Here is an 18,079-nt window from a genome sequence, read left to right as displayed (position 1 = left end):
TCACAAGGAAAACACTCTTTTTGTCATTCTCTTTTTTTAGTATCTGTATGAGATGATGGATGTTAACTACACTTATTGTGGTAATCATTTCACAATATATGTAAGTCAAATTATTATGCTATCCACCTTAAACTTATACTGTGCTGTATGTCAAGTATATCTTAATAAAACTGGAAAAAAAGCAGAGTTATAAACATTATTAAATTTTATTAACAAAAACTTTGTACATTTTAATACATGTGGAATTTTACATCTAAGTAAAATAACAACACGTTCAAAATTTACCATTTATACAAATTGTTACAGAATAACAACCAGTGGGTTAAATAAGTAAAATAAACCACACCGATTTTTTTAAATTATCTACAAAAGATTTGACTTTCTTTAAAATTCCCCTGAACATATAAAAATAAATTAATTTTACTTTTCAATTAAATCTACCAATTAGAAATATTACAAATCAAAATATCAATGTTATCTTATGAATTTTTCACAATACAAAACAGATTCACAAAACCTTATTTACAGAAATGAGGTAAGAACTGTGCAATGTTTATTAACCAAGAGACATATTGCAGAATTAACATGTTCTTCCAGCTAAGTACACAGTGGAGGTCTAATTACAGCTGGGTCTTTTCCACTAATAATTCACACATTTAAGAATAGTTCAATGATTACATCCCCAATGGTTTAATTTATACTCTGCTATACTGTCATACCAGGAGTGGGGATACCCAACATGGAAGGGCTGTAATACAGATTTCACCTGTTTCAGGAACTGCAGTGGTGGGTTTTTTGTCTTGTTTTGTTTGTTTCAAATCATTGTCAATAATGGGAAGTTGTCTAACTTAAGAAAAAAAGAAAATTCTTACCAAATCCACTCATTTTTCTTGTGACTCATTAGTGGATAAATACCCAGGTAATAGTTTTGCCTGAGCTAGCTACAGTGGCATAGAAAGTTCTTAATAAAGGCAGAACCATGGGGAAGGCTGCTGGTGCAACGCCGACTGTCCCTACTACTCCCAAGGACTGAAAGCGCAGGCTCAGCTGTCCAGAGCCACTTCAGCACAAGGCAGGTCCTAACAGGCACTTGATTCAGGCCAAACCCTACCAGCAGTTTCAGAGTGGCCCCTCTTTCACTTTGAATTGAGCTGGTTCCCTCAGCAGCCTTAGAAATCACTGAACTCAAGCTTTCTTTAAAATATGAGTAGGTCTTAACACTAAAGAAAAAGCATTTAGCAAAAGAAAATTACCTTTAGCAGAAGCAGACATTTACCATTCTAACTTGATTACCAAAATTGGCCAAATCCCATTAGAAAGGAAATTTTCATAATAAAGATTGCCAACTCCAAGTGGATGACCTATTTATTTGTAATATTTAACCAATAAAACTCCAATAGAAGAAATTAGACAGTTCCTTGAAATTTGTTTTGACTCACAGAGCAAGCATACTGTAACCCAAACAAAAGATCATATTTCACGTTCCAACTTTTACATTAAAATCAAATGGTTTAAAAATGGAACAAGTCTTTAGTTTTGCTATTCATCTCGCCAATTCATAACAAAATTAGTTGTACACCAACTATATTAAATTCCTCTTAGGCTGATAAATTCATTGCATGTAAATTACTTCAATGACAAAAGTTAGCTATTAAATTTTCTTTCAAAATTCAAAAAATGTGGGTGAGGGGTGGGGGATATGGGAATTCCATTTCAGTGCAACAAAGCAACAAGAAAATCAATCAAAGCCTTACAAGAATGCTCTTGGGGCAATTAATCCTTTGTCGTGCAGCTGGTTTCTTGTTGCATTTCTTCATAGGTGTAGTAAGCGGACTGCAACAGCAGCCAGATGAAGTGCTAGAATAGCAGGATAGTCCATTTCTAGATGTTTCTCAAGTGTCAACTTTTTTCTTGAGCAACAGGCCCAGTTTTATCACTAAGTCTCTGCAGTTAAAACAAACAAAATAAGATGCATTAGCTAAATGAATTTTTGGCCCCCACTTAAGATAATATCCTCTTACTTGAAATTTTAACTGAGATAAAAGGTCATATATACGGTTATTCCTTTTTTTCTAAAAGTCAGCATGGCTACTTTTCAGCATAACATAAAGACATGAACTTACTGCTAAACATTCAGTTGCTTTATACTAAATTCAGCAGTATACAAAGACAGAAGTGCCCCTCTGAGGGAGGATTCATAAGGAATGAATGTAGAAACCATCCCCCCAGACTGACTTTTCCACAGAAGCAGTAACACAGTAGTGTGGAAAATCAACTAACAAAGTCTTGGGTTCTGATCCCACATGTGCTATGTGTCCTTTGAGCTTTAACCTCTTTGAATCTCCCTATTTAAAAAATGGGGTTACAGCCTATTAATATTTTAAAGATTGGAACCACGTATACTATTGTATCTAACAAAGATGCCTGCCACATAGCAGGATACTCATAAATATTATTTCCCAGCCTTGCTTTTCTACATTAATTAATATTGTTTATTTTATAGTGTTTATTTACTATTGTGATTTTCCATTAAAAATACATTTCATACTGTATAATTTTTTTAACACAAGAAAAAACTTAGGAAAAAACGGTTAAAAAAAATTCTAAATTAATACAGAATCAATGAAATTTTCCATGTCTGCAAAACTAGGTTTGTGATAATGACAGTATTCACAGTCAGGAAGTCAGAGGAACAGTGGGGCAAACAAAAAGCATTGAAGAGTTAATGAAAACCAATAATTCTATATTTTGAGCCAATTCTTGTTACTAAATACAAACTAAAGTTTCTGAAAACTAAAAGCACAGTAAAGAGCAAACTTTCAAAGTAATGGGAAAGAGCAAACATTGTGACTTTTAACACCATTTTTTGCCAAGTCTCCCACCTCATTCTTTCCCTTCTTCCTTTTCCTGATGTCCAGTCTCCATTCTATATCCCAATATCCTTCCTCTAACAGGGTTCTGCCCTGAACTGGAATTTAGGGGAAACATTTATACTCCAGTAAAGTAGACCTGATTGAAGGGGAGAATTAATAGAAAGAAACAGCCTTAAAATGTGTGCTACTATATGTATAGTATACTGTTCCTGCACCCATTTTTATTTATCTTAACTTGTACATTGAAAGGGTAAGATGCTATCACTTACATGAGATTAATAAAGAATTTAAATTTCATTACAAATGTGATGATTTACTTTCTATCAGGTAGAATAACTGGATTGCCCTAAAGTTTATATATTAATTTTATTATAAATATAATTCAATTTTAGCATGTCTGAGCAAAATAATAAAAATATTCCTAAATTATCTAGACTATTTCTATAATTAAACAAATTAGTTAAACAAAGATTCTCAAAACACCAACTACTATCTTCTGATTGGACTGTCCAATACCACTTACCATACCATACTAAAACACATTTTCATTTTGAAATTATAAAACAGTCTTCCAACCTTACATGCAAATTCAAACTGATATACTTAGAGGATATATAAATTGGCTTAGGTCCTTTGTGTTTACAATATCCAGGTGCTGAAACAACTGGTTTTAAGAAGAAATTATCAGGGGGATAATATATTTTAAGGGGGGTGGGGAGGAAGAGAGGGGCTGGACAGTCATCTCTGATTAATCAATAAAATTCGTTTTGGAATTTCACTAGCTGTAACAAAGCACAGACACTTACTGTTACCTTCTGACTTGCATTATCGCCATGGATGGTGAGGAACGGGTTGGTGGTGGCTGGATGAAGCGGAGGCGCCTGCGTGCCTGCGAGCAGGTTGTTGATGGGCATCTGCGTGGGTGCCGGGATCTGCAGCTGCTGGAGATCAGGCTGGTGGTGCTGCTGCACCAGCTGATACAGAAGGGCCTGGTGCTGCTCCTTAGGTAAGAACATGCAGGAGAGGGTGAGTCCCAGTGCAGACCCGGCCGTCAGGACAGCCTGCTTTCTCTCTTCTTTGCTCTGATGTTAGGTATTTAAATGACAGCAAAGTCATACTACTAAGAAAGACAACAAGAGTCTCATCTGGAAGAACACACTGCACTAGATAATAACCATCTACTGTAAAATGTCAATATCATCAGGGAATGGCCTTATTTTCAAAATGGGGCAAACAAACGTAGGAGACCCCTATTCATATGCGGTTGCCCAAGATAATCAAGGAGAATGGCAACTTAGAGCAGCCATGTGACCTGCATTTGGCTTTAAAATGCACTGCATGGTGAAATCCCTCCCACAATTCTGGGTACTTAAAATAACTTTTAAAGTTCTCATTCATGCCAACAGAAAGAGTGCTTTCTTGATGCGGTTATGAGACCATGCCTTCCAGTGAGCACCCCTGAGCGCGTACTATGATGTGCCAGGCACTGTTCTGGGGTGAAGAAATGTTAGGAAATGAGTACTGCCCAGGGTCGGGGGGAACAGGAGTGTAAGAGAGAGGACAGCAGGGGCGGGGGTCAGGGTGGTTCTCACTTGGACACAGACACGAGGAGATGAGGGAATTCTCTATGTGGATATGGGGGGGCAGGGGTGGGTGGGTTCCAGGCAGAGAGAGTGCTAGCCAGTGCTGAGGGGCCCTGTGGCACACCCAGCATGACCCAGGATGAGCAAGGAGACCGGGCCGGAGTGCAGTGAGCAGGAAGGAGGCCAGAGAAGGATGAGGGCCTGGAGTGTTGGCCGAGAGAGCTCTGGTTTTTCTCAAAGTAATGCGGGAAGGCAAAGGAAGGTTTTGAACAGAGGAGCGACACAACCTGACCCAGGATTCTTGATGGATTCAATGTGAGGTGTCAGAAAAAGAGAGGGGTGAAGGAATAACTGCTTGAGCAGCTGGAAGGATGGAGGTGCATCAGCTGAGGTGGGGCAGCCATGTGGAAGGTCAGCAGTTCTGTTTGGACACATTAATTATGCCTGCACCATCTATTAAGAGAGCCAAGTGGTGGCAACTAAGCAAGCAGTGGATATGGGAGCTTGAAATTCCAGAGAGCGGCCCGGGCTGGAGACGTTGGTATCAGCACAGACAGTATTTAAAGCTTTGCGGCTGGAGGAGATCCTGAATTCTAGGATGCTCTGAAATGAGTGGGGCTGAGGAGAAGAGGAGGACCCAGAAAAGGAAGCTAAAAAGGAAGAACCAGTTAGGTAGGAAGAAAACCAAGATAATGTGGTATCTTGGGAGCTAAGGGAAGAAAATGTTTCCAGTGGGCAGAAGCCGTTACCAGGTCAGGGAAGAGGCCAGGCAGAAATGGACAGGGCTGAGCATGGGGCAGCAGCTGGTGGGGAGGAGGGTCAGGAGGAGGTCGAGCAAGAGTTTTCCTTAAGGTGGGAGGAGGGAGGTGCCTCACAGCACCACTCCTGACTATGTGAAGTTTGATGCTTGTAAATTAACAAACCTCATGCCACAACCTTGGCTGCAAAGGAAACGTCAAGTCTAATCCACTCAGTCTTCCTGGTCTCTGGGTAATAATTTGTGCTAAAAATTCCTTGATCAACCACGTTCCAGAAACGAGACACCTGTATGTGCTGTTCTTAGAGTAAAATCTTGATTAACAGGAAGAACCCCAAATACACTGAATTCCAGAACTTCATATTAAGATGAGGCAAGAGATAAGAAAACAAGATTACATTTTAGTGTAAGCGTTTAAGAATTTATATAGACTCTATCCTTATACCACTGCTAAGAACAGTGACAGTGACAATGATCCAGAATTGTAAAACAGACATTTTCAATACATTTTTGACTAAAGCAAGAAAGTAGGTAGATGTATTTTAGAAAGAAGTTACAAACAAAGGCTGAAACCCCAAAGTTAATTAAATGGGTGTTCTCCTAGCAGTGAGGTGTGCTAGACACACCCTCCCACATCTGCCTTAGTTCTCTCCCCACCTCCAAGATATGTTCCACACCTTCCTTCTCTCCTCTAACTACAATATCCCTATCCCCCTCAGCTGATGACTTTACTTATAATTCCCATTTAAAAACTACAAACATTAGAAGTGGGTTTCCTCAACCTCCTGTCATAAAACCCACCGACAGCCTCTCTGCCTCCCTCTTATCACAGGGGAAGCTGCTCTCTGCTGAAGAGCTCTGCTGCCCTGGCGTTATCCCTCCTCTCTCTGCACCAGAAAATTCCCCATCAACATACACATACGCTGTCATTTTCAAAATGATTAGAAACTACCCCCCTTAGACCACGTCTTTCTAATGCTAGCTGCCGATTCATTTCTCTGCTCTTTACGGTAAAATATCTTGAGTTGCCTGTACCCCATCTTCGCTTCCTCTCCTATTTTCTTCCCAACTACTCAGTGAAGCTTTTCACTTCTCAGCAAAACCACGTTCTCAAAAAGCTCCGGACACCCAAATCCAATGGGCAGTTCTTACTTGTCTCACCAGAAGCATTCTACGCAGCTGAGTCCTCCCTTTCTTGAAATGTTTCTTCACACGGAACTAGGCCACCACTCTCTGTGCTAACTCACTGGCCACTTTTTCCCTAGACCCTTGACTAGATTACTCTTCTCCTCCAGGGTGCCCAGGGCTCAGTCCTGAGACATTAGATTTCATTCCCTACTGACTTCAGAGAATCCCGCGAATCTAAACGTCACTGTATGTCATGTCACTATTGTGTTCAAAGCCCTGCAATTACAGGACTTCCTTGGCAGTCCAGTGGTTAAGACTTCGAGCTTCCACTGCGGGGGGCGCGGGTTCGATCCCTGGTCAGGGAACTAAGATCCTGCATGCCATGCTACGCGGCCAAAATAACAAACAAACAAAAGCCCTACAATTAATTCTTTAAAATTCTGAAAGGAAAAATGAGGATATACGAAAAAAGAGTTTTTTAACTGGGATAATTATTAAAGCTAGGCAATCAGTATACCATACTCTCTACTTCTTATACACCTGAATGTTTATTTCCACAAAGAAAGGTTTTTTAAAAAAAAATCACCAATGGCTTTCCATCACACTTAAGGTAAATCTAAATTCCATGCCATGGAGAGCCAAACAAGGCAGCCCACAACCTTGCAGCCCACGCTCACCTGTCTGACTGCTCTCCTCCACACCAGCCCAGTCACACAGCACACAGGCCCTGGTCCCTCCACCTTGAGTGCATGTTCTCTTCCACACACCCCCATGTCAGAAAGTCATGCTCCTTCAACTTTTATTCAGGTGTGTGCTCAAAAGTCACCTACTCAGAGGCTGGACCATCCTATCTAAGATAGCTCTCACCCGACTGTTATCTACCACCTTATCCTGCTGCATTTTCCTTCCCAGTACTCATCACTACCAAAAGGTGTGTATGTATTTATCGTCCATCGCCCCTATCAGAATGAAGCTCCATGAAAATACAGAGTCTACCAGAGCTGCACAGACCACGTTCTAGTATTTGTCGATGAATCAATATAACGTAACTGCAGGTATCACAGACTACAGCACAATGTCATTTCACAAAGTGGGCAATCTATACCTATGCTGAATAGTTATTATAGCTTGGATCACTTGCTCCTAATAAAGATCAAGTATTATCAAAAGGAAGAACTTACTGGTGTGAGCTGTTGAGAATTTAACAACTGCTGGAATTGCTGTTGATGAAGAAATATTTGTCTTTGCTGGTCAGAAAGTAATCCGAGTCCTGAGGCACTGAAAAACGATGAAAATTCTTACTTTCTACCGTACACCTTTTAATGTTTTTTTTTTAATGTAAAATGAACAATTGTTTCAATTTGACGTTTAATAACTTAACAACTTTCTAACCATAACACTTTTTGAAAACAATGATGCACAAATTTCTTTTATCTCTCTTTCTCTCTCTCTCTGCACATATACAGGTAAACAAGAATTCACATTGTCAGTAAATGTTTTGTTTCCCTTTATACTGTAAACCAAGCAGGCACTCAGTTGTTTTATGGAATAAAAATTTACATGTGTTTATAACATGGACATGTAATACTTTATTTTTAATCATTCAAGGATAATTTAACCCACACTAAGTGACACACATTTAAAACAAAGAAAGAATCCAAACATACTACTAATTGATTTGACCTAAACTTTTTTTACATTCCCAATGGTCGGTAAAATTAAGCACCAATGAAAAGAGAGCCAGAAGAAACAGTTTACTACTATCCATTGCAAATCCATTTAAAATGACTTATTCCTCAAAAGTATGTGCAATAACAACATGGTTTTGCCATTCAAATGAAATTCCACTACAGTGAAACAGTGAGTCTCACTCCCTGGAAATTCAAGATAAATATTTGACCTTCATATTATATCAAAATCTTTGACAACAAAGCTAACAAAATTACACAGCTGAATTTTAAGAAACCAACATTCCTATGTGATCTTCATTATAATATTACCTTTCTTCAGGATTTATGACACATGAAGGCAATATACACGGGGATAAGAAAAATTAGCATTTAAAACACACATCACAGATCAAAACTGAAATTTTCAGTATAGAATATACCTAATGCTTTGTTACGAAAGGTGATTTAATTTTGTTTTAACCTGAATTACTTAAGTGTCAAAAATAAATGGCTCTTGGTATAATATATTAAGTTTGGTGGGTTTTAATTTCTTAGAGTACATCTAACAAGGAGCACATTTAAAAATCCCAATCTAAAGTATGGACAGCACTGGTACCATGTTGCACTAAAAAACCCAAAAGGTATTTAAGTAAGTTTCTTACCTGTTAGTCAGTGTAGTTGGCATTGGATGTGCTGCATTAGGTGGTACAGTTGTGTGGGTGAGGGGGGTAGGGTTCTGGGATATTGTGACAGGGGTCTGAATAACCCCATTTAAAGCTCCTACAATGCCATTAATTGCCAGTTGGTTACCTGGCAAAGCTCCAATTATTCCACCCACTCCAGGCACGGCAGGAATGGTGGATGTTACAGTCTGCATTCCACTAGCCAGTGCCCCCACTGTCACACCATTGACCTGCTGAACTCCACTAAGGCCTGAGCCCTGCTGAGCTGGACTCTGCCCAGCAGGAGGTGGAGTAGAAAGAGCCGATGAGCTGCTGGTGCTTTGTCCACTGGAGGTTAAGTCCTAACGTAAGAAAGAATAGAAACTAAGTTGTAAACAACACAGCAAAACTGTTTAAAATAATTTTAAACCATCTAATGTGATATACTACTGTTCATAAGTGAAACACACAAATGAAACTAACCACACCCAAATTACCTGATTTAATACAGGAAGAGAATTATCAGGTAGAAAGCTGTTTCCTAGATGAGGGCTCTTACTGCTGTTCAAGGAATCAGTAGTAGGAGCTAGATTAAAAAAGACGAAGAAAAAGAAACCTATTTACCTGTTAAAGTACATTATGTGTAAGATTAAAGGCTTGTCTAAAAAAGCTTACCCTGAAGCCCGCATTAAAAACACTTAAATATTAAGCCTTGTTATTCTTAAGACCAATTTGAATGAAAAAAATCTTTATCTATACTGAATATCATGGCTTTAAATCAATAAAGAGATCATTACATATTTAAATTTTACCATTAAATTCTGTACTAAAGAAGTTAGAGCAAATTCAAATTGAACACTGAACAGGATTCTTTTTTTTTGAATTTTTGAATTTTATTTTTTTATACAGCAGTTTCTTATTAGTTATCTATTTTATACATATTAGTGTATATACGTCAATCCCAATCTCCCAATTCATCCCCCCACCACCACTTTCCCCCTTGGTGTCCATACGTTTGTTCTCTACATGAACAGGATTCTTTATGCTCATAGAAAATAATTTATCATTCCTTTTCTACATCTGCATATAACTGGTGACCAGTTATTATTCAGTTATTATGAAAAAGATAATGGAAGTCCATCCTACTTTCTTTAGATCCACAATAAATTCATACTTACCATTCTGTGCTGAAAATGCATGCATTTGATGAGATGGGCTGGGATTTGTTGTTATTGTTGGAAAAGGCACTGAGAGCTGTGCATTCAATAATTGAAGGCGTTCCTTTTTGGCAGTCAAGTTTTTAATCTGTTCCTCTAATCTTCGATTTTCTACTTGAAGTTGGTGTAATGACTTCAGCATTCCTAAAACTAGCAGACATTTGAATGGTTTTTAATAAAGAATTTCATACACAGGACTAGGTATTTTATGGACTTAAGTGTCAATAACTTTAGAAATAAATTAAAATAGAAAAGTAGAAATTCTATAAAGCATTTCTAAGTGACTAGGTTCTATTCCTAAATTTATATGTAGATATAAATATACCATAATATATTTGTACCTATGTAAGCATAAAGAGATACTGTTCCTAGATATACCATGTGGAAACTTTGTTGCCACATACCAAAAAAACCCAACCTAGTTCAGGTAATTTCCATTCTCAAAGAAAAATCATGAGAACACTTTATTTTCATCAAAATGAAAACCTAATTAAAAATTCAAGGTGCTCGCCATGATTTTTCATTAAAATCATATTTCAAAGGGCAAAGAATCACACCAATATCCTTTGTCACAAATAAAGAGCACAAGTATTTGTTTGTTGCTTGGTTGAGTTAAGCAAGCCACCTGACACAGGACTAGGAAGCCCAGCCGCTAGGCCTGTGGATCCACACTCGCCCAGCAGAGAGCAGTGTGTGTGCACCGCAGTCCCTCTCCCGGCTCCATGGGAAGGCACGTCATCTGCATACAGGCTCAGCTTCTGTCCTGCCTTACCACCTCAAATACCGTTTCCGTTCCTGCCACAGCTCTCAGACCTCTCGACACAGCAGAGAGAGAGGCCTGTATGATGCTGCAGTGAATGACACTTTAAAAGTTCTATGTATTAAAAAGTTGTAGTTGTTTAACATGTCCTCAGGGCTTTGAAAACACACAATTCTACTGGTACAGACACATACGGTCATTTCCCAAGGATTTAACTTTTATCCCTCCTCTTCAAGATCCCACAAATAAACCCTTAGTATACCCAAATGAGATGCAGTAAGACTAAGCTAAACCTGTCCTCCAGCTATCATGTTCAAAGGATTATCCCGGCATGAATTTCCTCACAATTATCATTTTTTGTCAGAGCACCATTCATAAAAATACCAATTTGTGGCACCTGTGTAACAATAAGCAAAATATTTTGTTCTGTTTTAAAAAATTAAAGCAGCAAAAGCTTATACCTCCCACCCCCAAAATGATTAAAAACCAAACCAAAACACCTATTATTTCCTTCCCCCAGATATATATATATCCTTAACATTAGGCCACTTCTCTAGTTAACAGTATCTGTAGTAACAGTTTTTGTGTTTGGCATTTTTCACCCATGGCTCTCCTTAATACTTAAAACTGTAAAGATACTAAATATGTATATGTAATATATATTACATAATTTAGCAAGTAAATGATATAGATAATATATATAAGTTATATATATAATTTAGTAATTATTCTCCTTTCTCACCCAAATTGTAAAATCAAGAGAGTTGGCCATACTTGACTATACACATTTTTTAAAACAAATTCTCCAAAGATGAGCAAGTTTGATTCAAACAACTAAGCTAAAAGAAGCTATAACTCATATTTTAGTAAAACTTTTAAAAATTGATTAGAACAAAGTACAATGGAGAAACAATGTACCAATATTTTAATAATTATAAAAAGTAACAAAAACCAGTGAATTCCATGAGCCAGGCAACGTTCTTTATATATTCTATGTCATTTAACCCTCAAAACAATACTATGATATAGGTAATTATTCCCATCCTACAAATGGAAATCTAAAAGCACAATGACATTAAGAAACTTGCCTAAGATCACACTGTTAGTAACAGGTAAAAACAAAATTCAAGTCCAAGCAGTAAACCTGTAGCATTTGTTCTACTGAGCCACTACATTACACTTTCTCACCATATTATGTAAGACATATCATAATTTCAATGCTATTGTTGATGAAGTGTGACTTCAACATCTATCCACCTATCTGTTCATCCATCCATCCATCCATCTATTGATCTTTCTTTAAAGACAAGAAGAGAATACTTACTGTCACTAGGAGTGCCCTGTTCTAATAAAAACTGCTGTCCTTCACTCCACTGCCTCTCCAGAAGCTGCTCTATGCTGGCTGCTACTGGGGGCAGGTTTTCCAAACTGCTGTTGCCTGGTTGATCGTAGCGGATCTGTAAGCTACTTACAGGGGACCTGTTGGAAACATTAATCCTCAGGTTAAACAGAAGAAGGACCCTTTGAAGGAAGCACATTCACATTTCTCACCTTACGCTGAGCCTTCTCCTGTACAAGTTTTCTAACACCGGGCTGCCTATGTTAGAACAATAAAACCATAATCTACCCTAAAATTTAGTAATTACCATCCTTCCTCCCCAAATGGTAAAAATCAAGGGAATAGCTGGCCATGCTCAATAATTAAAAACCACTAGAAAATATATAAACACACCACTAATAATCTCTGAAATAGGCTGTAAAAGAACTTGATGCAACTTTATAAGACAAAAGGGAGAAAGACAGGACTAGAAAGACACTGTACAATTATAATAAAGTAGAGAGCATTTTAATTCATAACCACAAAATCTCAAATATCAGTAAAAAGAATTTTTAAACAATTTTGAAGGAGTATTTTGTTATAAATTCAAAAATACTTAGTTTCAAGTATTTTTAGAATTAGGGAACATTATCCAGACCAAAGCAATTTTTGAGCCCTTTATACAAATTTTTTCTAAAATGTCTTACATCTGTACTTCAAATGATAACAACTTAAACCTCTTCCAAAACAAGTATCACTTATATTAAGATGAACATGTTATGTTCTCTCATCCACTTTTTGTTTTAAATAAGTAAATGTGGCCATTTCTGTTCTCCAGCCTCCATAAAAATATAATAAATTAGTAAAGGGCTTTAGAGTTTCTGAAGTGTTTCCACCCAGTTAACTTCACAACAACCTAGTGAGAAGTCAAAACCTGCCTTACTGGCTCCATTTCTATCTGAGGAAACAAGATGGGGCTTTAGTGACTTGTCCAAAGATACGCCGCTAGTAAGTGACAGAGCTGGGCTACAGCTCAGGTCTTCCAACAGCCTGAGAGTGCTCTGCCGCATCCCTGATATGCATCTCTCCAAAAATCTCTTTAAATTAGAAGTTAAACAAATGAGGCTTTTTATTCCACATGTAAACATCACATGCTACATACAGCTGCCCATCCCTTTCCAAACAGTATATTATTGCCAGGATAATTTAGGCCATTATATTTCAGGCTGATTTTTAAAGAATAATATACAGTTGGAAATATGTGCTAAAGTAATTTAGTGCCATTTTTTTGTGTTAAATACCATTTAGCTAATGAAACACGAAGAACTGCACAATGCAAAATTGCAGTAAGGAATCCTGAATAATTTCTAGGTAGCTTGCATGATATTTTAAGTTTAAAAGGAGAACACAGGGGGGCTTCCCTGGTGGCACAGTGGTTGAGAGTCCACCTGCCGATGCAGGGGACGCGGGTTCGTGCCCCGGTCCGGGAAGATCCCGCATGCTGTGAAGCGGGTGGGCCCGTGAGCCACAACTACTGAGCCTGTGCGTCCGGAGCCTGTGCTCTGCAACGGGAGAGGCCACAACAGTTAGAGGCCCGCGTACGGCAAAAAAAAAAAAAAAAAAAGGAGATCACGGGGACTTCTCTGGTGGCGCAGTGGTTAAGAATTCGCCTGCCAAATGCAGGGGATACGGGTTTGAGCCCTGGTCCGGGAAGATCCCACATACCACAGAGCAACTGAGCCCGTGCGCTGCAACTACTGAATCCCGTGCGCCTAGAGCCCGTGCTCCACAACAAGAGAAGCCGCCGCAATGAGAAGCCCATGCACTGCAAAGAAGAGAAGCCCCCGCTTACCACAACTAGAGAAAGCCCAAGCGCAGCAACAAAGACCCAATGCAGCCAAAAATAAATTTAAAAAAAGAAAAAGGAGAACACAGAGACGCTTCCTCCACTAAACATATGAGCAAAAAAAATCCATTAACTTTCTTCTTTGAAAAAAAAAGAATAAAACAGTACAGAAGTAACACAGCATAAATTATAAATTGGTCAGATGATGTTATAATTGTACTTCAAACTCCTAGTTTCAAAAGAATACTATTTAATTTTCTGCAGAGTTCAATTAGGAAAAACAATACTACCTTTAGTTCACTCAGGGATTAGAAAAAAGGCACTACTGATGCAGCACTAGAAAATAGCAAAATTAGAGGTTATTGGACTAATCTCTCTAACGTTAAAGATGTTCCTTAACAGACATTCCCATATATATTAGCAACATAACAACAGTGATATTTACGGTAGCCATGGCAGAAAAAATTTTATTTTTAATAGAATTTTAAAATTTCCACAGTTGAAAAAGATTCTTGAATGGGCTTCTTCCTCCTTCTGCTCCATTCTCACCCAATCTAATACTATGCTTGAGGCAGTTTACAAAATTAGAGAACAGAGAGAAAACAAACTAGAAAAAGGTATAGGAGTTGAGAGTGGAATAAAGTTAATAAAACGATAGCCTAATGTGCTATTCGCAGGAATAACCTTATATATTATATATTAATAAATGGTACCTGAACTCTTTCATATAATATCTAAGATAATTTCACAGAACAATGTAACATATTTGCTATACTTTGCTTCAGACAATTTTAAGAACTAGAGGGATTTCAGAGATGAGCCACAAGAACTTCATTTACTGAATTAGGAACTAGAGACTAAAGGGTTAAGTGCATTGCCCACAACAGAGCTAAAACTGGAACCCAAAGTTGAAAGCCTGGAGTCTGCAGCTTTAAGAGACTTTTTTTGTTTGTTTTTGTTTGTTTTGTTTTTATTTTTGGCTGTGTCGGGTCTTTGTTGCTGCGTGGGGGCTTTCTCTAGTTGTGGCGAGCGGGGTCTACTCTTCTTTGCGGTGCACGGGCTGCTCATTGCAGTGGCTTCTCTTGTTGCAGAGCATGGGCTCTAGGCGCAGGGGTTTCAGTAGTTGTGGCACACGGACTCAGTTGCTCCGCAGCATGTGGGATCTTCCCGGGCCAAGGATCAAACCCGTGTCCCCCCTGCATTGGCAGGCAGATTCTTAACCACTGCACCACCAGGGAAGCCCTAAGAGACTTTTAAGACTATTTTCTAACCAAAAAGAATTACCCAAATTAATACATTAATAGTACCAGGAGCTAAATATACAAGAGAGCTGAAATTCATTAGAAATCCAAGAAAAGGTATATCTTTTACAAAGCTTACAAATCTAACCATGTGTTTAAATTAATATTCAAGTCAATTTAGAATCATTTTTCTTGACTGTCCAGACATGCTTCTTATCTATAGAATGCTTTTATAGCCTCACAAATGTATGCTCTGCTGATATGAGTTAAAGAAGTTTCCAAATCGCAAAATGTTTCCTTTGCCGATACTTTGCAGTGCAAATAACGCTTACCTTGGTGAGAGACTCCCTCTGGGTGAGCTTCCTCTGCCACCAAGGCTGCGGCTATTGTCTCCGAGTTCTTGATCTGCAGTGTAAATATTTCACAGCTGATAAAGTGACTCTCACTAGATAACAGGTTTTAAGCTCTGGCCCTGATTTTTTCTAAAACATACATAAAACCTTTACCACTATCTTTGCAGTTCCTATGAAAGTAGAAGATCTAGTATGTTGCTAGTTTAGAATTGCTGAACTGTGGCATGTAAGGCGTTGTCCCTACACGTTTTTTGTGGGTGGAGAAGGCCATGGATTATGTTCGTTCTTTCATTCCTTTCAATTTTACAGCACAGAAGCGTGGTTTCCATTTGCAGTACCCTCCCCTCAGCCACTTTTAATTTCTACGGTTAAAGTAATGAATCACAGCTGTGGACAGCTAATCTGTATGCTTATCACAGCAAATCCTTATGCTTTGTATATTTTAACACTTTGCATTCCAAGACAAGTCATAAAATACATATGTATTACCTAGAGCTACACACTAAAAGTGTATCTATTATATGGATCATTTCACATAACACTAAATATCCAAATGGACAATAACAAGTAGGAATACAGAATTCTGTATTTAAAAGGAAAAAGAAATTAATTTCTTCAAAATATTCCTTAGGTAACACCGAATATCTCTGCTTGAAAAATAACTTGTATTTCCCCTACAGTTAGTTCCTTATAAAATCATCCTATCTGGCCTCTTTAAGGTTGTCCTCCCCTTACTCTGAGTCAGGTAACCTCTGACCCTTAAAGTGTAAAGACATGACTGATCCATTCTTGGTGAACTGCTAAACCCATTCCCTTCCCCCAAACAGGCATGACTACTTGGACATGTCAACAAATCCTTAAGGATGGAATGAGACAAAGCAAATCCAGTGGCTCATTAAAACAGTACAAGAGGCAAACGCTACAAAATGTCAACTGGTAAAAATTCACAGGATTACTAAACACTGTAGAAATTCTCTAACAGGATTTTTTTACCAAGTTTGTGTAATGCAATTTCATGAATTATGCAAATAAAGATTGAGGCTATTCACAGAAAAGCCCAGTGTTATGTTACTTTCATTGCACAGAACTGAGCACTGAACACATCAATCACAAAAGTCACAGGAGACACTAGCATTCCTGCCTGCTGATGGCTCTGCTTAAACATTTACATTTCAGACAGTAAAAAAGCACATCACTATTTTGCAGCACAGCATACTATTTACTTCCAACTGTGATTCTTTTGATTTAAAAAGGGAGGGGCACCCCCCACCCACCCTTTAGATTTTACTTATCAACCACACCTTTAGATCTTTCAAATCAAATGACCTGAAGGGGGTAAAAATTACATTGGGGGAAGGGAACAGAATTTTAGAGTTTAAAAATTCTTGAAATCTTACCTGTTTGATTATTTTCAGACTGAGCTATAAGAGCTGCCATTGATGAATTTGGATTTATTCTATTGCCATATATATGAGATGATGCCTGACTAAGAGAAGATCCAGCTAGAGTATTTGCCTAAATGAAAAGAATTACAAAGACAAATGAATTATACTTAAAAATATCTTAATACTCTTCCTCCTAATAGAACTAGTAACAACTACTTTCTCCAACCTAAGAATATAAGAAAAATTTCTGACTTTCTGAAGAGCAAATTTCATTCTTGTTTCACCGTTCCAATATTCCAGTTTCTGGAAAGTTACATAACTCTAAATTTAAAAAAATAAAAAAGTGAGAGAGAGAAAGAAAAAGGATTGGCACAAAGTTAACTATTCATGCTTTAATTTCAAAGTACCTATTTGATACCAAAACCAGTGGCATGGTAACCATGTGAACATATGACTAGTTATTTAATCTTATTAAACCATTTACAAAATAAGGGCAGGGAGACAACAGATGTCTAACAAATGTTTCAATCTCTTACCTCACAGGCTGGCTGAGGAGGTCAAAAGGTCCAACTTCTACCTTTAGTATTTTAACTATACAGAGCCATATTTCTATTGCTTAACTCTGTCATTAGTAAAACCTGCACACTATTTTGTTACTTCCTATTCTGATAGACTTGGAAGCCTGCTGCTTTTTCTGTTTTGTTTTGTTTTATTTTAAAAGAAAGCAAACAGGCATCACAAGTATGTTTTCTATACAATGCAGGGCTCAACGAATCACAGCTTTGCCCTGACCCCATATAAGGCACTGTCTTTTTGGCAGTAAGCCAGCTCTACGAACTGAAGAGCTAGTCCACAGTTTGTGATTCATTCATGTTGCTAACCACAATTCTGAAGGCCTCCACTGGGACTTGTGCCAAACAAGCGAAAATGAACCCTTAAACAGATGAAGCTAAGGAGGCTGGCCAAAGTCTTGCGTAATCCAAAGTAATAAAAATGCCTTCTTTGATGTGAATACTTTCTCCCACTTTCCAAGAATATTATAACCTTAAAAATGTGGCATTTTAGAAGCAAATCTCTTGTACACAAAACACTGCTAACTCACAGAAGAAGGCTATTACTAGCCTGAAATACTTTTCAGACTTAACAGAACCACGAATTTCAAAGTAGATTTCTTTTTCTTTTTCATGAATGAAATCAAACTTAACCTTTCATAAAAACAAAATCATTGTGTAGTTATTGCAAAACAAAATTCTGGAAAACAATTTAAAAGAACTGAGGCATTTTTA

At 37.9% G+C, this 18,079-nt stretch overlaps 1 protein-coding gene across 12 annotated transcripts in view; it reads right to left on the bottom strand.

The window, feature by feature from the left end:
* Positions 1-350: 350 nt before the first annotated feature.
* The window catches only part of MLLT10 (MLLT10 histone lysine methyltransferase DOT1L cofactor), a 256,251-nt gene continuing 238,522 nt past the window's right edge, over positions 351-18,079 (bottom strand). For 10 of the 12 annotated variants that reach the window (XM_079912301.1, XM_079912296.1, XM_079912304.1 and 7 more), the window contains 9 exons: positions 16,806-16,923; positions 15,388-15,460; positions 11,975-12,129; positions 9,852-10,040; positions 9,171-9,259; positions 8,674-9,035; positions 7,523-7,619; positions 3,680-3,874; positions 351-1,944 (listed from right to left, as the gene is read on the bottom strand). In XM_079912301.1, the coding sequence (XP_079768427.1) occupies positions 1,900-1,944; positions 3,680-3,874; positions 7,523-7,619; positions 8,674-9,035; positions 9,171-9,259; positions 9,852-10,040; positions 11,975-12,129; positions 15,388-15,460; positions 16,806-16,923 (1,323 nt within the window). In that variant the 3' untranslated portion in view covers positions 351-1,899. Of the gene's footprint in view, positions 1,945-2,978; positions 3,010-3,679; positions 3,875-7,522; positions 7,620-8,673; positions 9,036-9,170; positions 9,260-9,851; positions 10,041-11,974; positions 12,130-15,387; positions 15,461-16,805; positions 16,924-18,079 lie in introns of those variants that run through there. The other 2 variants (XM_079912302.1, XM_079912303.1) reach the window with 2 other exon arrangements.

The sequence above is a fragment of the Stenella coeruleoalba genome (assembly GCF_951394435.1).
Source record: "Stenella coeruleoalba genome assembly, chromosome: 2".
Lineage (NCBI taxonomy): Eukaryota > Metazoa > Chordata > Mammalia > Artiodactyla > Delphinidae > Stenella > Stenella coeruleoalba.
This window is presented reverse-complemented; position numbering and strand designations above follow the sequence as displayed.